The 18721-nt window shown below is 57.2% G+C and overlaps 2 protein-coding genes across 2 annotated transcripts; both read left to right on the forward strand.

Annotated features, from left to right (window-relative positions):
• Position 1: 1 nt before the first annotated feature.
• Positions 2 to 9395, forward strand: PCIF1 (phosphorylated CTD interacting factor 1). The gene is made up of 15 exons (XM_074157233.1): positions 2 to 125; positions 314 to 438; positions 891 to 1028; positions 1434 to 1564; positions 1803 to 1957; positions 2149 to 2296; positions 2505 to 2588; positions 3342 to 3441; positions 3654 to 3816; positions 5026 to 5198; positions 5695 to 5781; positions 6287 to 6471; positions 6963 to 7056; positions 7274 to 7449; positions 8296 to 9395. Exons 1-15 carry the CDS (start codon positions 2 to 4, stop codon positions 8546 to 8548), a joined length of 2136 nt encoding a protein of 711 aa, XP_074013334.1. The 3' UTR covers positions 8549 to 9395.
• Positions 9396 to 13112: 3717 nt separating this feature from the next.
• Positions 13113 to 13838, forward strand: LOC141471251 (E3 ubiquitin-protein ligase RNF182-like). The gene has a single exon (XM_074157676.1). It carries the CDS (start codon positions 13113 to 13115, stop codon positions 13836 to 13838), a length of 726 nt encoding a protein of 241 aa, XP_074013777.1.
• Positions 13839 to 18721: the final 4883 nt, after the last annotated feature.

The raw sequence follows: 18721 nt of genomic DNA on the forward strand, positions 1-18721 counted from the left end.
AATGGCCAATGAGAATCACGGAAGCCCTGCGGAGGAAGCGTCTCTCATGAGTCACTCACCTGGCACCTCCAACCAGAACCAGCCCAGCTCCCCCAAACCGATGCGACTGGTACAGGACCTGCCAGGTACTGACTCTGCTTTTCGGAGGACTCAGCACGGAGTTCTGCAGGGCCCTATAGCAGGGGAGAGAAGGTGAAGCGGGGCTGCCGGGGGGGGCTAGGAATAATGCGTGTTTCAGAGTGGGCTGTGACAGTAACGGGGAGCTGATGGGTTCAGGACTGCTTTTATTCTGACTCTTTCTCTGCATCCGCAGATGAGCTGGTGCAGGCTGGCTGGGAGAAGTGCTGGAGCAAGCGGGAGAACCGCCCTTATTACTTCAATCGCTTCACTAACCAGTCTCTGTGGGAAATGCCTGTTCTGGGACAACACGATGTCATTGTAAGTAAGCACTTGTCTTGTGGGGGCTGTGCCAATCCTGGGATATTCTGCAGGGGCAGGTGCCATCATCTTGTGGACTTCAGATTGCACGTGTGGGAGGGTCTTCTCTACCTTCAGAACTCCTTGCTGAGTCTGGTGTCTGGCTTGGTTCTGATGAAATCATTCAGGTGGACGCTCGGGCACTGCTATTCCAGTGTAGAGCACTGCTCAAAGAACACTCAGCCTGGTGGAGCTGTGTTAAGGTTTTCTGATTTAAGTCTTAAAAGCATAGACAGAGGTCTAGAAGAGAATTTTTTAGCTTTTTGTAGGTGTGAATATTGGTGTCCTTATTTCCATCCATGTGGGAGCCTGGGACAGTTAAAGGGGAAATTAAGAGGGCTTATTACCTTTGTTTGGGACTCTGCAGTGGCAGCTGATGAACTAACGTGTGCTCTTGTTGTTTGGACACATAGTCAGACCCTCTGGGACTGAATGCGGCTCCTATGCCACTGGAAGGTGGGATGATAGATACCTCTGTGGAGAGCAAGCAAAGGAAGAGGAGATTCTCTGAGGAGGTTCCACCGAGTGGCAACAGTGTGAAAAAGCCCAAGGTGGGTCTGGTGCTGTGAGATAAATAGGCTTCAGAATGTTGTTCAAACTGAAAGCTAGAGCTTGGACCTGTGGGGTTTTTTTGAACTGTACAAGGTCATACCACCCTAGTACAACTCAAGCTGTGACAGCTGACACTCAAAGTACAAAAGTGGAAGCAGAGTCAGGTCCTGCTAAGTTGCTGTTTCTATCTTACAGCCTGAGGTGGAGTCTGGGAGTTGGGAGACAATGTTATGCCTGAGAAACATGGCAGCTCACATGTTGATGTTAACATGCCAGCAGCAGGCAGAATGTGCTTCATGGGGATATCCTGAGTGGTGTACTGGTGCAGGATTGTTAGGTGTACTGGGCTGCTTCCCTTTTACCTGTCTCTCTGTGGGGCAGTAATTCATCTTCTGTACCCCCAGGCGGATGTCCCAGGGAACCCAGCTGCTCAGCCAGTCCCCAGCTCTCCCAGTATTCCAGGAACCTCTGTCCTGAAGGCATGGTGTGTTTCACCTGAAGATAAACAGCAGGCAGCTCTTCTACGACCAACTGAGTGAGTTGTCTCCATTTATCTTCTGTTCTTTTCTCAATGGTAGATTAGAGACACCTGGTTTTCCAGACATCTTTGAAGAAGAATCTGAGGAACATAACACCCCCCTATATCTTTGCAAAGAGTCTTGATAGGTTCAGTTTCCTGGCTGGTGAAATAGCCCAAGGAAGCACCTTTAGAAGTAATATTTAATAATTAGCCAATGATCTGTCCATCCTGATGACATTTGCTTCTGCCATAGAGTATATTGGGACCTGGATATTCAGACAAATGCAGTGATTAAGCAGAGAGCACCATCTGAAGTGCTTTCTCCACACCCTGAGGTGGAGCTGCTTCGATCCCAGCTCATTCTCAAGCTGCGGCAACATTATCGTGAGCTCTGCCAGCAGCGAGAAGGTAAGTTTCTGGTGGGTTCCCCTTATTTGTCTCCTCAATCCTGTGTGTCATTTCCTTGTGATTTCTTGGTGATCTCTGTGGCATTGTTGGTTGTGAACTCATTAGGCAGAATTCCAGTGTCATGATCCTTATCAGAGCTTCTGGGCATCTCTTTATTGTACTGATTAGACCCTTTTTCTTTGCTTCTCCAGGGATTGACCCCCCAAGGGAGTCCTTTAATCGCTGGATGTTGGAGAGGAAGGTGGTTGATAAAGGGACAGATCCTCTTCTCCCGAGTGACTGTGAGCCAGTAGTGTCTCCCTCCATGTTCAGAGAGATCATGAATGACATTCCCATCAGGTACCGTTCAAAGACAGGGCACCTTGCTGGCATGTTTTTGTCTTGGGCTAGTCCAGTGATTTACCTGCTGTGGTTCTGTGCTTTTGTGTTCTACTGTCGCTGGTGAAGTGGTAGGGTGCTGGTGATGTAAAGCTTGGGAACTGGACCTGGCCTCCATACCTTCGTGGCAGCTGTGGAACTGATGCATGTGAATTTATACTTACCTCAGGTTATCCAGAATCAAATTCCGGGAGGAAGCCAAGAGACTGCTCTTCAAGTATGCTGAGGCTGCAAAACGGCTCATTGAATCCAGGTGGGAGTTCCTGTTACAGGGCTGTCGTGTTCAGAAAAGAGAAAAGATTATAGGGACTTGTAGAAAAAGCTGTTGGATCCCACCTTATTCAGTGTTGGTCATCATCTTAGTGAGGAAAAGCGAGGTTAGGAACATACAGAAGAAAAACAATCACACAAGAGGCATCTTTGGATAGTAATTTTACAGTAAAATCTAATGTTGGGAAGCTGAACGTATGCAGAGACAAGTGAGAATCTGTAAAATACTGGACATGGAATGCCTTCTGTCATTTATCCCTGAGGAAAAAAACCAAGAGTACTTGGGCACTCACTGCTATTAAAGACCAACAAGCTTGGAGTGGTATTTTATTATACCAAGTCTGATTTTTCTGACAACTTCTGCCACAGGACAGAACTGAGGAAGATAGCCTTGTGGGGAGAATAAAAAGCTTGTTAATGGGGTAGCTTTCTGAGTCACAAGCTCCTAGCAGTGGCTGCGTTTGAAAATGAGAGGCAAGATCACAGCGGACCATTTCCATGATAGATAAATGCTTTCATCCGCCTCTCCTGTTGCAGGGAGGACAGCAGACAGCTGCACTGTGTTTTGGAGAAAGCGTGGCAGTCCCTAGTCATACAAATGTCTGGAAGCACTTTCCAGAGGAGGCCTGGAGGGGAGTGACAGGGAGAAGGTGTCAGAACAGACAGAAGACCGTTGTGGGATGGAATATATTGCTGTGCAGCCATGGGTTAAAGTTTGCTTTTCTGTTTTGTGCAGGAGTGCTTCACCAGACAGCAGGAAGGTGGTGAAGTGGAACGTGGAGGACACCTTCAGCTGGCTGCGACGGGACCATTCTGCCTCTAAGGAGGACTACATGGTCGGTATCCCTCTGCTCGTGCAGCTGAGTGCAGGGAGCCTGGGAAAGGATGGGGAGGGGGTGTGTTGGGGCCAGATAAAGGTTCTTCTGGAGAAGGCTGCCGTTGCTTTCCTTTGCTCTGTGAAATGGGAGCGATAGTGGCATGGAGAGTCTCCCCAGTCTGCCCCTGGGGAGTCCAGTGGCAGGTTGTGTAAGGGACTCTGGTTCTGCAGGACCGCCTGGAGCACTTACGCAAACAGTGTGGGCCCCATGTGTCTGCCGCAGCAAAGGACTCCGTTGAAGGCATCTGCAGTAAGATTTACTACATATCCCTTGAATACGTCAAGCGGATCCGGGAGAAGCATCTTGCCATCCTCAAAGAGAACAATATATCTGGTACGTGGTCAGCTCTGAAAAGCTATAGGGCTACAGCACTGCAACATAAAGGCAGTGCCCTCTGGCCTGTCCCCATTCAAATGGTGTTATCTGTTGGGAGAGATTCTCTGAGCCTGTGGGGTTGAATTTAATAGAGTAGAGAAATAGCCAGTGCAGCATAGGTCTTAGCTGAGAGAGTCACGCAGTGCCTATGCAGTGGCAAGGGATCTTTCCATTGGGTACTTGTTACTGCCTGTAATATAAAATATCATAAAGGTATGATTTGTCAGTATTAAGTAGTTGGGAGCTGACCACACTGAACAGAGTGTTAGTTCATTCCCTGGACCATGCTTTTTTGCTCTGCTTCTTCACGAATTCCTGGGGACAGCTGAGACTCCCTAAGTTCTCTTTCCTTCTTGTTTTCTTCTTTGCCACATTTCTTGGGTTCTAAGCACCTTCTGCACTCCACTGCCTCCCAGCACGTCACTGGGCACCCTTCTTCCTTTCCCAGCAGAGAATTCACATTCCTTGATCTTTTCTCTGTTTTGTTCCTAGTTTATGTCTGTACTTCTGCCTCTAGTCACCTTTTTCCATGGTCCCTGCTTCTTTCGTCACCACCATTCTGTTAGTCCTTTTCCTTTTCAGGTCCTAGTTCTTCTCAGACTCCCTTCAGTGTCTGCCTTTTGCTGCTTGTTTTTGCTGCTTTTCTTCCCACCGTATTGAATACGTGGTTCCTCCCGATTGTTTTTTTCCTGTGAGCTCTCTTTTTTCCTGCTGAGGCTGAGCTGCTGTCCCCGATGGGTAGCCACAAGGTGGCAGGAAGATTCCTTTGCCTCCTGCACTTGGCAGCCTGGGAATACTGTGCTTTGATGAGTTTGGTGCAAACTGAAATAACTGTTAGGAACGACTAGGAAAGTGTTTTACTTGTCTGGAACATGCCTTGTGATGCTGGAATGGTTGTGTAGAGTCTACAGGTCTGCAGTGTTAGAGATGGAAAAATACTGTGAAATTCGTCTTCTCTAGGCTCTGGCAGTGGGGGAAGGAACTAATTTGGAGAACCAGCTCTGAACCTAGGTAGCTGCCTACAAGATCTGTGAAGTATCACCATGGTGTTTTTGGGGTGACCAGTCTGCTCTTTATTCATGTCACTGCATGTTTTGAGGTGGAAGGAAGATCTGTCCCAGATGTCCTTGGATTCTAACAGGCTGCCTTTCTCTCTGTTCTCCATAGCTGAGATAGAAGCTCCTGAAGTTCAGGACAGGCTCGTGTACTGTTACCCAGTGAGACTGGCCATCCCCTCCCCACCACTCCCCAGTGTGGAAATGCACATGGAGAACAATGTGGCATGTGTGCGGTACAAAGGGGAGATGGTGAAAGTGAGCCGCAACTACTTCAGCAAGCTGGTAAGGGCTGAGTGCCAGTCCTGCGGGACTTGTCACAAACTGCTCTTGGGTGAGAGGTTTCATTTCTCCTTCTCCTCTGCAAGGAGGGACTGTGCAGGGGGATGGAGCGCTCACCTGGCGGAGCCTGTCACACACTGCCCTAACAGTAGCAGAAATAAGGGCAGCTGCTTTCACCTTAGTCGGGGTCAGGCTTCTGCTGGGAATACTTAGAAGATGTTGTGTGTGCGCTTTGGATACGTACTGTGCTGCCAGAATGGTCGTACTCCCAGCAAGTTGGCCCTTGCTGAGAGTCACTCGCTGATGGGGTACATTCATTCATGGTAGTAAAGAGCTTGTGGTTCACTCACATGGTAAAAGCAGATGTGCTTTTACCTCCATGCAGAGCCCCACCTGCTCCTGTTTTCATCAGTGTCCCTCTCCGTGTCACAGTATATTTGTGTACTGTTTTATCTTTGTTGATTCTGTCCATGTCTAATGGCTGGGCTTTCTCTTTCAGTGGCTTCTCTATCGGTACAGTTGCATTGACGACTCTGGCTTTGAAAAGTTTCTGCCCAGGGTTTGGTGCCTTCTCCGTCGATACCAGGTACTGTCTCATCACAGCTGTACATCAGAAAGCCTTAGTAATAGTGGGGAACAGAACTTGTCTTTGCTCTGGGGGAGGTTCACAGCTCTGAGAGCCTGGTGCAAAATAGGGCTTAGAGTGGGTCCGTTGTCTTCTCCTGGTGTTTTGAGATAGGAATGTGGTCTGGGAAGCAATTGTGATCTTGACAGGAGACCTCAGCAGTGGAAAAGATAAATTTTCATGAAAAAAACCTTCAGGAGTTCTTGACTCCGAGTGCCAGCTGAAGGTTCATGGGGGATATATGTGAAAATTGACCGTTCATTTGTGGGGCCTGAGTTGGATGAAATATCTAAAGAGCGTTCTTGGGTACATGCAGGGGACCTACACGAATTTGTGAAAGGACGAGGGGGCCCTGCATACCTAGAGGAGTGGGTGCATGGACGTGTGGCCCTGGGTCCGTGGTCAGTGAAGGGAGCAGCAGGAACAGCAAGTACAGGCACGGCTCACCGGGGTTTGCTCTCCTCAGATGATGTTCGGTGTGGGTCTGTACGAAGGAACTGGTCTGCAGGGGGCACTTCCCGTGCACGTCTTTGAAGCCCTTCACAAACTCTTTGGAGTGAGTTTCGAATGCTTTGCCTCGCCCCTGAATTGCTATTTTAAACAGTACTGTTCGGCCTTCTTGGATACAGACGGGTATTTTGGATCCAGGGGGTGAGTCTTACGTTCCAGTGCCCTTGCCGTGTTTCTGCGTGGGTGTGTGCACGTGTGATGACTCAAGATGGGCTGACGTGTCTGCGTGTTCGGTGTGGTAGCTGGTTGTGTAGTGTCTGCTCAGAAGGATGTGTGCTTCAGGCCTGCCTAAAGGCAATGAGCGGACACTGACTGGCTGTGAAACCGTCAGGAGCGTGCTGTTGGTCTCGACAGAGGGCTCTGGTCCCTGGAGTAATGCAGTTTATAGGTCTGCCAGCGCTTGCCCTTCTGAAGAATGGGAGACCTGGGCCCTCAAGCAGTCACCTCCCGTGACTACAGATGGAGTGTGTCCCCAGTGACCAGTCCTGCTGTTAGAAGCAGCAGGCCTGGTACTGCTGGGGATTCAGGCTTTCTGAGAGTATGACTGCCTTTTCTGAGGAAGTGATGCTTTTTAAGGTGTGAAAATGAGAATTCTGCCCTCTCTGATAGGGATCTTTCCCTTTTTCCTCCAGCCCGTGCCTGGATTTCTTCCCTATAAGTGGCTCTTTTGAGGCGAATCCTCCGTTCTGTGAGGAGCTGATGGATGCCATGGTCTCTCACTTTGAGGTACGTTTGCTCACCTGTGGAGCTGTTCTGAATGGAGCTTTGCAGTCTCCTCCCCACCGCTCCCACGTCCCCACAGCAGGGCTGCAATGCCAAAGGCAAAGGCCAGTGACGGTTGCGGCACCGCTCTAGAAGCAGGAACGTTTCATTTCAATAGAACTCATTAGACACGTCATTGCTCGGCCAGTGCTGAGATTGTTCGTTGTTATTCTTGATCTAGAAACTGCTGGAGAACTCCAGTGAGCCTCTCTCCTTTATCGTCTTCATCCCCGAGTGGCGGGACCCTCCTACGCCAGCCCTGACCCGCATGGAGCAGAGCAAGTTCAAGCGGCACCAGCTCATCCTGCCAGCCTTTGATCACGAATACCGCAGCGGGTCTCAGCATGTCTGCAAAAAGTAGGCCTTTTTCTCAGGTCCTTCTGGGAACGAGTTTCTGAAGCCGTATGACAGAAATAGCCCATTCCAAGTTGAAATCAATGGGAAATAGGGAGCAGACAAGGAAAAAAGCAGTGTATAATCAGCCTGGATTTTTAAGATAGCCATACAGTATTGTGAATTTCATGTTCATTTAACAACTGCTGAAGTACTTCACTAAGAAAAAGCTTGTGAGTGGATATTCCTTGGGTACAGGTCCAGTCTGAACAGGTTACACCTGTGGTGCTGTGGTGATCATCTGTGCTCCTCTGCCAGCCCTTGGATCTGGTGCGGTAACTGAGCAGCATTTCCTGGGCTGCCAAATGCAGCAGCCATTCGGTGTTACTCAGGGGGAGGCAGAAGCAAAGGGACAGTCAGGATCTTGGTCCTCAGTGGAGCAAGCTGGCCCTTGGTCTGCTGTTTAAGCAACAAGTTCAAGCAACAACTTGTTTAAGCAACAGATGCTTAAACATATAAGTTCTCTGTACCTGGTTACAATTGATGCCTTACTGTGACGGAGTCTCCTTTGAGGACAGCAGAGTCCCAGTGCACATGCTGGTAGGGAGCTGCATGGCTGTGCAGTGTCAGTGCTTCTCCTCTGAAAGTTCGCAAGCCTCTACCTTTACTCAGAATTGCCTGACACTGCACTCTGCCTGCTCTGTTCCTCAGAATGATGAGAGAAAAGGACAGAGATGAATACTTGTCCTAAACACGACCCGCAGGAAGAGGGGGGGCGGGTGCTAGGGAGTGTGTCTGGTGGCACAGGTTGTGTGACTTGCAGGCAGGTGGGCCAGGGGAGGTGCTGAGTGCCTGTATCTTCCCTTGCAGAGAGGAGATGTACTACAAGGCCGTGCACAACACAGCCGTCATCTTCCTGCAGAACAGCGCGGGCTTTGCCAAGTGGGAGCCCACGCCGGAGCGGCTGCAGGAGCTTGTTGCAGCCTACAAGCATTCAGGCCGGACCCTCAGCTCCTCCTCCTCTTCCTCCTCATCATCCTCCTCCTCCTCGTCCTCCACAGCAGACAAAGAGCGGGAGCTGGGCCGAGAGCAGAGCAGCAGCAGGGAGACTAATCCCAACTAAGGCGCATAGGTGCGAGGCAGCAGGGGAGGTGCCGGCGGCCCCGAGGAGGCTTTGCCGGGGCAAGTGGAGAGACTGCTGGCTGCATAGCACCAGCCCGGGGGACTCCTGCGCAGCAGCTCCACGGCACCTGCTTTCCTCTGCGAACTGCATGCCCCCACCCTGGCCCAGGAGCGCCGGGGAGCGCCCGACCGCCGGCGGGGAGAGGAGGCTCGGCCGCGGCCCTCACCAGAGGGCGAGGGAAAACCCAGCGTGGCGCGGCAGGAAGAGCAGGCAGCCCCCGAGGGAAGGGGCAGCCAGAGCTGGGACACATGCACGGGTGGAAGGACGGCGGGGACAGATGGAGGGACGGATAGCAAACGCGAGTGCTCGGTGCCTGGCGCCGCGGCTGGAGGGGCCCCGGCCGCTGTCCGCAGCCCGGCGCCAGCAGGAGAAGGACGGGCAGAGCCCGGGGGCTCCTGTGGCCACACTGGCACCAGCACAGCTCCGTGTCCATAGTGTAAATAGTTCTGTCCGTGGCGCCCATGCTCCTCACAGGGCGGCTCCCATCGCATCCGTGTTTCTTTCCCACATGTGTGAGTCCCGTGTTCGCTGACGCTGTGTACCGTAGAGGGGAGGAGCGGAGAAGAGGAGTTTCTTTGGTGTGTAAAGACGTCTTTGCAGCTGTTTTGTAGTCGTTGTGGTTTTTATGCGGAGCCTCCGGGCTTTATTTAACCTCCTTGGGTTTTGTTTTGTAAGAATTAATTTAACACCGCTAACCATTTTATTACTTTTATCAAAAAGAGCAAAGTCTATTTTTGATTTCTGTTTCCTAGTTCTTAGGAACATTAAAAACCAGCATACAGCTCTGCCCCGTGTCCGTGCCTTTTCTTCTCTGTTGGCCAAGGGTCTTTGGTCACCTTCTGCCCTCGCCTCTGTCTCACTCTGGCTGAAAAGTTGAAAAATGTTGGCTTTTTTTTTTTTTTCTTTTCCAGAACAATCTCTTATCTGACCCGTTCCATGCTGCAGTGCCCTCCTGGTGAAGTTTTTTTCCTAATGACCTCTCTGAATGCTTCAAAACAACCTGACCACTCTCCTCTTGGTTCATTGTCTGCCGCTACACTCAAGAGTTTGGCTTTCTCTTCCCTGTAACGGCCCTCCAAGGAGAGCAGGCAGCTGTGGTCACCCTCAACCTCGTCAGGGCAGCAGAAACCAGCTCCTCCTGGCGTGGTCTCTGCTCCGGGGCTTTCGCACTTTAGTAGCCCTTTGCCTCCTGGTTGGGGAGGCCCAGGCTGAGCCGTGTTGCAGGTCCAGCTTCATCGGCACTGAGCAGTGACCGACATGGTGGTGACAGAGTTTGGCAGGGCTTTCTTGCAGTCAGTCCCTAAAGCGGGGTGTCTGTGGTGAGGGGGTGTCTTTCCTGGGTACAGCTGGGGCTCAATGCACTGCCCTCTCCAAGCCCAGACCTTCCCTGGCTGGACTGGTCTCGCTTCAGCTTCCAGCCATCGATCTCGCCCTGGCCCTGGCTGCTGGGTTAAAGATTTGTTCACTACCACCCGTCTCTTCTGGCCTAACGAGGTGAGGGGCGGCTCTGGGGGTTACAAGCGGTGGTTGTCTGACCCAGCTTTGGGAATTTCCCAGCTTGACGGGCTGCAGGCACCCTGGAAGCCTCTCCTCCTCCCCAGCTGGGTTTTGCTGTCCCAAAGGAAAATGGCTCTGGAATGGGTTAGCGTTGCCTGGAAGCCTGTGATCCCGGGGCTGTGTTTCTTGGCACAGATCAAAGAGGTTATGAATTTTATTAATTAAAAGCTGGGAGCAGAGGAAGCACAGCGAGTCCTGGGTCCGTGTCGCACACATGGCTCAGCACCGGTGCTGCTCTGGGGTGGGCAGGAACGACCCAGCCCCACGTGCTGCCGGCTCCCAGTATCTGCACTGTCTGCTCCCGGTATCTCCGCAGCTTTCAAGAACAGAGACAAGATCATTGACCTCCTTTAATGTCACTGAGGACAGCTGGGAGCTCTGGCAGTGAAAGCAGCAGTTTGTAAAGCCTTTTTTTTCCCCTTTTATTCATTATTTTGAGCCAAGGCAGCCTGAAGTGCAGGTGACCAGAGACACGCCTTGATGACTCGAACTGTCAGCAGACTCACTCCTTGGTCACTCTGTCCTCACCGTGTCCTTTCTTTTGCTCCCTTGGGTGGTGGCCAATTACCTTGGTATGTTTTTAATTGCCAGAGCACACCAGGAGCTGAGCTCCAGGGAGCAGAGGTCAGTGGGCTCTGGCTCTGGAGGAGCTAGGGACAAGGTGACAGCTGGTGGAGGATCCAGTGAGGGTGGTGGGACTGGAGGTGGGTGGCCAGGACAAGGAGCAGATTCTTGCAGGGCTGAGGTGCCCGATCCTTGAGACAACAAGACCATGCAGCACGGGGCACCCCCGTCAGCCCGGTGCCAAGATGGAATGTGACACTTCCCACCGAGACACTCAGCAGTGGCTGTCCCACAGCGCCGGGACTGCTCCCTGCCCAGCCTGCGCCAACGGTGAAGCCAAGGGCGGGTGACCGAGATGGGGCCAAGCTGTGGCAAAGGGCTGCGGTGGTGGGGACAGCTGGGGACACAGCTGGGAACAGTGGGGGGTACAAGCAGGACTGGGGGGGACGAGGTCAGCTGTCACACTGGGAGTTGGATGTTGCCTGGTCCCCTGGAATAAAAGCTCTTTTTCAGCCTCTGCCAAACCTTGGTGATTTGAACCAAAGGACCTGTCACTACCGCTGCTCCAGGCAGCTCCAGCTCAAGTGGCTGCTCTGGTGCAGCCCAGCCCTGCGCTCGTCAGGGTGTGGACGATAATTACCCGGGCAGCTCCCAGAGCTCAGCAAACAGGGTAGAGTCCTGCGTGGAGGAAGAAAACATAATTGTTAACCGGCAGAGAAAGCCCGTCCTGCAGCCGGAGGGGTCTGAGAGCAGCAAGGTGTAATCCTGTCACTGTCCTGTCACCGGCAAGGGGATGGAAACCCCCGGCAGCACTGGGGCTCAGGCATGTCCCCTGGTCAGCCATTGCTGTGTGGGGTCCCCACCATCACCCCCACAAGTGCTGCTGCCCGTGGTGGGTGGTCACTGCTGCTCTGCTGGCCGGCAGCGCAGCGGGAGGGAGGTTTGCCCTGTCCGTGCTGGGGAGGAATCAGCGCTGCCTTCAGCCCTGGGCAGCGAGGGGGTTTCTGGCGGCTGCTGCCCCTCGGGGCTGCTGGAAACACCCCTGCAAGGCCTGCAGGAGTTGCGGGGGGGGTTCGCATGGGCCGGGGGGGAGACCCAGCCATGGAGAGGGCTGTGACAAGGGCTCAGCCTGGCTCTGGCAAGTGCTGTGGCCCCTCAGTGCCCCCGGCCCTGGCTCCCCGGGGTGCAGGAGTGGGGTGACGCAGCCAGGCATGCGCTGGCAGCATTAAGTGTTTCTGGGTGCCCCGGGATCCCCATCCTGCGGGTGACATGGGCTCCATGATGGATGTGTAGAGCCCTCCCCACTGGGTGCTTCACGCCTGAAGCAGCTTCTCTCCCTGGGGCCATGCAGGAGCTGCCCCTTCCCAGGCTTGGGAAGGGGAGAGGGTCTGCCCGTGCTGTGGGGGCCCTCAGAACCCCACTCTGTGGCCACCCTCTCCCCCCCGCCAGGGGCTGCAGATCCCCAGGGGCCACTGCCTGCAGCCCCCAGGCCAGGAAGGAGCATCCTCAGGACTGCCGCTGAGTAAAGGGTCTGCCGGGAGCCGCACCGACGCTCCCCCCCCGCTCCCCGCACCGACCCCTCTGCAAGCCCGGTGGGGGGGGGGGGTCCGGGAGGACCTGGCTGTGCCCCGCGGCGTGGGTGGGCCTGACCCACCGGCACCCTCCGCACGGCGACGGCACCGGCAGCGGCACCGGCCGAGCATCCTCCTCCCGCTCCGCGTTGCCAGGCCAACGCCGCGGGGGATGCTGCCAGCCCCTGCGCCGGGGCTGCCTCCGCAGCGTGGCGGGCAGCCTGCCCCACGCCTCTTCCATGGGGGGCACGCCGCCACCCTGCCTGCCTCCCCGGACAGGGCCGCAGGGCCGGGGACCGACCCACGGCCGCGTCCCACCCGGGAACCCCAGCACAGACTGCAGGTAGGGGGAAAGGCGGGGGGGGGGGGGGGGCGGGCAGGGAGAGGGGGACTGCAGGGCAGGGGGTCCCTGCAGCCAGCAGAGCCCTGTGTCCGGAGCACCGGGGAGCCTGGATGCACGGGGAGGGACAAGCTCCACGCGGGACCTTGCCCCCCGCCCCTGCAGCACGGAGAGGCCCCGGAGCCAGTCCCGTCCCCTGGGAAAGATGTCTCCCTCCTTCCCAGACACGGGGGAGGGGATGAGTCCCATGGTGGTTAGAGCTGGGATGTACTGGCCCTGGGAGGAGGCTGCTGCCAGTGCCCCACTCCTCCGTCCCCGCTCCCCCATCCCTGCTCTGTCACGGACCCCAAGGGGCAGACCAGGACCCAGCACGTGGGGTGCAGCAGGGCCCAGAATCTGCCCCCCGAGCCCTTGCTCACAGCGGTTTCCCTCTCCCCCAGCCCAGACAGCCCCCGGCCAGCCCTCTGGCAGCATGGCCCACCAGGACAGCGAGCGGGGGCTGCAGCCACCAGTACATGTAGCCCCCGAAATGGAGTGCAAGATCTGCTACAGCCGCTACGACGCCCGCGCCCGCAGACCCAAGCTGCTCCGCTGCGGCCATCGCCTCTGCGCCAAGTGCCTGCGCAAGATGGTGGTGCTGGGGAACGCGTCACCCCGCCAGCTCCGCTGCCCCTTCTGCCGCCAGCACAGCCCGGTGCCTGGTGGGGACGTGCAGCAGCTGGAGGATGATGGCGAGGCGCTGGCACTGCTGACAGGCCATGACCGGGCCAAGAAGCAGGGTCCCCCCCGGTCCCCCGAGGTCCTCCTCTGCCCCAGCGTACTGGAGCCTACGGCTGGCCCCGACTGCCTGGTGGTCACCATCCTGGAGGTGCCAGAGGACGTGGCACCACCGGAGGGCCTGGGCGGGCTGGAGGTGGTGCGGCTGTACCGCCCTTCCAGCCTGGGCACGCTGCCCTGCCATGGTCCTGGGCAGAAGTGCCGCTCCTGGGGGTGGCGAGCCGTCCCCCGCTTCATCCTGGGCGTCCTCTGCCTGCTCTACTTCAGCTCCCTGCCCTTTGGCATCTACCTCCTGCTCATCGAGCACCACAGCCTGGGCATTGTCCTGGTCAGCCTTGTGCCCTCCACCCTCCTCCTCTGCATCGTCTACAGCCTCTGCCAGTGTTTGTGCCGGGAAGTCTTTGGGTTCCCCCACTCCTGACCCTGCGTGGCTGAGCCCTGTGTCCACGCTGGGGAGGCTTCGGGTACCTTGGAGCATTGCCCCTTGGGGTACAGGTTTTCCCCGACCCACGGCTGACCCACAGCGTGGAGGTCTGCCTGGACCACTGGGAGATGCTCAGTGCCTGTTGCCTGAGGGATGAAGGGATGGAGAGCAGCCCTGCAGAGAAGGATTTGGGGATACTTGGTGGATGAAAAGCTGGACATGAGCCCAGAAAGCCAACTGCATCCTGGGCTGCATCAAAAGCAGCGTGGCCAGCAGGGCGAGGGAGGTGATGCTGCTCCTCTGCTCTGCTCTTGTGAGACCCCCCTGCCATGCTGCCTCCAGCTCTGGGGTCCTCGGCACAGGAAAGACATGGACCTGTTGGAGCAAGTCCAGAGGAGGCTTCAAAAATGACCTAAGGGCTGGAGCCCCTCTGCTGTGAGGACAGGCTGAGAGAGCCGGGGTTGTTCAGCCTGGAGAAGAGAAGGCTCCAAGGAGACCTTATTGCAGCCTTTCAATACTTAACAGGGGCTTATGAGAAAGACGGGGACAAACATTTAAGTAGGGCCTGTAGCGATAGGACAAGGGGTAGTGGTTTTAATCTAAAAGAGTATAGATTTAGACTAGATATAAGGAAGAAATTTTCTACAATAAGGGCAGTAAGACACTAGCCCAGGTTGCCCAGAGAGGTGGTAGATGCCCCCATCCTTGGAAACATTAAAGGTCAGGTTGGATGGGGCTCTGAACAACCCGATCTGTTTGAAGATGTCCCTGGTCACTGCAGGGGGGTTGGACCAGATGACCTTTAAAGGTCCCTTCCCACCCAAACCATTCTATGATTCCCTTGCAGAACAGCACAGGCTTTGCCAAGTGGGAGCCCAGGCTGGAGCAGCTGCAGCCTACAAGCATTCAGGCTGGACACTGAGCTCCTCGTCCTCCTCGTCCTCCTCCACAGCAGCAGCTGAGCTGAGAGCAAAGCAGCAGCCCCGAGACTAATCCCAACTCCGTGTCCATAGTGTAAATAGTTCTGTCCGTGGCGCCCGTGCTCCTCACAGGGCGGCTCCCATCGCATCCGTGTTTCTTTCCCACATGTGTGAGTCCCGTGTTCGCTGACGCTGTGTACCGTAGAGGGGAGGAGCGGAGAAGAGGAGTTTCTTTGGTGTGTAAAGACGTCTTTGCAGCTGTTTTGTAGTCGTTGTGGTTTTTATGCAGAGCCTCCGGGCTTTATTTAACCTCCTTGGGTTTTGTTTTGTAAAGATTAATTTAACACAAAGGCTAACCATTTTATTACTTTTATCAAAAAGAGCAAAGTCTATTTTTGATTTCTGTTTCCTAGTTCTCAGGCACATTAAAAGCCCGCATACAGCTCTGACCTGTGTCCTTGCCTTTCCGGGGCTCATGGTCCCCTCTCCCCCACCCTACTTGTCACCGTGGGGCTGTGCGGACCTGTTGCCAGACCCCAGCCCTGGGAATGGGGGGAGCCTGGTGGGTCTGAGCGTGTTCCCGGCAGCCGATGTGCCGTTCGGCGAGAGGATGGGTGCTGCCGCTCCCTCCCACTCCTCTCATGTGCGGTGCCTCCCGTGTGTCCCTGTGTGTCCCTCCCTCTGCTGCCCCACGGCTCAGGGCTGTGCTGGCAGTGACGGCCACCCCAGCCCTGTGTCCCACATGTGAGCCCACCCCACGGGTGACATGCAGGGAAGGGAAAGGGGAAGAGGCATCAGAAAGGTGCCTAGAAAAGCTGCGTGCCTTCCTCTGCCAAATGGGGGGAGCCCCCACAGGGACCCCAGCCTGTGGTGATGGCAAACCCCTGGCAGCGTGGCCAGGTTTGGGCAGCCTGAGGGGCTTGGGGCAGGACCTTGCCTGCTCCCTGGGGGCGGTGGAGCCAACCACAGCAGCGCTGGCAGTGGAGATGCCCACATCCCCGCCAGCATCCCCGTCGGCATGCCCACCAGCATTCCCACTGGCATCCCCTCCACTGACAGGTAACACCAGGAGGTCCAAGACAGAGTCGCATTTATTAATGTCCCACGTCCCTCCCTGCCCACACCTCCCACTCTCCTTGTCTGAGCAGCCACAGGGTCCCGTGGTCCTGCTCTGCCCAGCCATGGGGCTGTCCCCACCCCACAGCCCCGGCCCCCACCTGGCCCTTGGGGACAGGGCACAGCTGTCCCCGGACTACCCCTGCTCTGGCACTGCTGGCACTCCCGGGGGGCACCCAGTCTCATTGGGAGGAGCTGCCAGCATCGCCGCCACGCTCCAGATCTTGGGTTTCTGGGGCTGCTTGCCCTGCCCAGGGTCTGGCCCCTCCTCAGGGCTGCCCCCACACCCATCCTGCGTGGGACTGGGGTCAGGGCCGGGGGGGGCAGCTGGTGTGGCCCCCTCACCCTCACTGTCCTCGCTGTCTGAGGCACCCCGTGGTGCCCAGCCCGCCTTGTTCTCCTTCTTGAGGCGCCGGCGAGCATTGGCGAACCAGGTGGAGACCTGAGTGAGGCTCATCCGGCTGACCACGGCCAGCATCACCTTCTCCCCCTTGCTGGGGTAGGGGTTCCTGGGGTGCCGTGCCAGCCAGGCCTTCAGCGCCCCGGTGCTCTCCCGTGCCGCTGCTGCCTTCGCCCGCCCCGGCTCCATGGGAAGGGGCTGCCGGCAGCAGGGTGGGCAGAGCCCGGTGCTGGGCAGCAGCCCCAGTGGCACCTCGTAGGCTGGTGAGACCTGGAGGGGGCACAGGGGTGTCAGGGGAGGATGGGTCGGGGGGCAGACACGGTTAGGGGAGAGAGGCTGGGGGATGTGGGGGCTCAGCCCTTCGCACACAGGAAGGAGCAGAGCTGGGTCCCGCTCGTCCTCACCCTCGCCTGTGCCCGGCATTGCACACCCCAGGGTGCCAGGAGGGTGCAGGCGGTGCAAGGAACCCAGAACAGCAGCTCCCAGCCCCAACCCCAACCACCCCACACAGCCCCAGTCTGGTCCTGGGAGGGGTCCCACGTCCCACCCCACCGGGAGCTGCCGTGTGGCACTTACCGAGGGCGCCAGGAAGCTCAGGGGGGGTGGCAGCAGGCTGTAGCCAGCCAGCATGGGGCAGGGGCAGGGCAGCAGGGCTTGGGGGGGACCCCATAGGGCTCCCCAGGGGCCCCCGCAGCCCCCCGGCTCTCGGCCTGGGCTCCCCTCACCCCGAGGAGCTGCCATGCTGCAGGGAGAGGAGCCGGGGAGCTGCTCCCAGGGGTTTTATAGCTGCCGGGGTCCACGGTGACTGACAGCTGATTAGGGGGTATTAGCACCCACGAGAGTGGCAGCAGGGATCTGGGGCAGCCGGTACCGACCCCTCCCCGGGTAGTGTTGGGCAGGGACTGGCAACGCGCATCCTCCCTGCCTGCCACCAGCCAGGATGTGGCCAGGACTCCAGCCCCCCCGGCCTCCCGACCCTGCCGAAGCCCCAGCACACCCCGCACAGCCCCCAGGGATGGGGTGCAACGGCACTGGGGGCTGGCGCACGGGGCCCACCTGAGCCCCATGGACACTCACAGCTGTGGGGGATGAATCAGGCACCATCGGTCCCCATCCTTGACCCCAGCACTGACCTGGCCCTGAGGCAGGGGTCGGCAGAGCCCCCCACCCTGTGGTGGGCCAGGTTGGAGGGCTGGGGGCTGGAGAAATTGTGCACAGCCCAGTAGGATGTGGGCAGCGTGAGGTGCTGCCCTGGTGCCCCCTCCAAGGACCTCCTCAGGTCCTTGCCCCAGCCCCCAGCGCCTGCAGCTGGACTCCCGGCTGCAGAGGGGCGAAGGGGAAGGGGTCCCGCAGCTTTGGGGACCCTCTGCCGGGTGGGGACCCGGCCCCATAGGCACTGGGGTGTTCCTGCCTGCTGCCAGGGCAGCGGTGGGCAGCTGGGAGAGGGGCCCCCGAGAGTCCGCGACCCCCCGAGCTGCCCGTCTCCTGCCGCTGCGTCTCCCCGCTCAGACTGGGATTATCCCACAGGTTGTATCCATCATTAAATACCGACTAATAACGCTCTCAGGATATTAAATATGTAACAAACCCGCTTAGCGCTGGCCGGGGACGGGAAGGGGAAGGTCACCGGTGCTAACGAGCCCTGCTGCATCACGGGGCTCCCTGCAGGCCCCCGGTGACAGCAGGAGCTCGCAGGGCCAAGGTGCCAGCGCTGAGGGGCCCTGAGCCCCCACGGTCCCACTGTGCCCCATGGCCACAGCCCCAGCAGCACCCAGAGCTCCCCATGCGTAGTGTCCGGTAGCCCTGGTCCCATCTGTCCCAGCACCGTCCCCACCGTCCCAGCACCGTCCCCACCTCGGGCTGGTCCCGTACTCTCAGCAGCCCCAGGCATGGAAGCCACGGGGCAACCAGGAGCCCGTGCCACCAGCCAGGAGGGGGACACCCAGGCCCAGCCCTGGCCACAGCCCCACAGCAGCCCCGTAACCTTGTCCCCACGGGACTTCTCCAGCCCTAATCAGTGACGCCGGCAGCGCCGCGGATCCGCTTTATTAGATAATGGGGCTGTAATCTAGGAAAGCGCCTGTGGATTGCTGCAGCGTCCAGCTGTGTCCGTCCACCACGGTGGTGGCTGGCTGTGGCCTGCCCTCTCCAGCTGTGCCGTGGCCACGGGGAGGGCCACACACAACCTCCGACATGGCAAACAGCTGGACACTGACCGAGCCATGGCTGGATGGGCACAGCCACGCACTGGCACGGACAGGTGAAGGCAACAGGACACAGCCACAGCCAGGACAGAGCCACAACCCACGGTGGCTGAGGCTGCTGACCCAGGGGAGGTACGGGGCCACCGACACCCCCCGGCTGGGCAGTAAGGTCAGGGAGTTCAGCCTGGTGGAGAAGGGATGAGCGGTGGGCTCTCTGTTGACAGTGGGCACCCCCTGCAG

Source organism: Numenius arquata, chromosome 12 (genome assembly GCF_964106895.1).
Source record: "Numenius arquata chromosome 12, bNumArq3.hap1.1, whole genome shotgun sequence".
Taxonomy (NCBI): Eukaryota; Metazoa; Chordata; class Aves; order Charadriiformes; family Scolopacidae; genus Numenius; species Numenius arquata.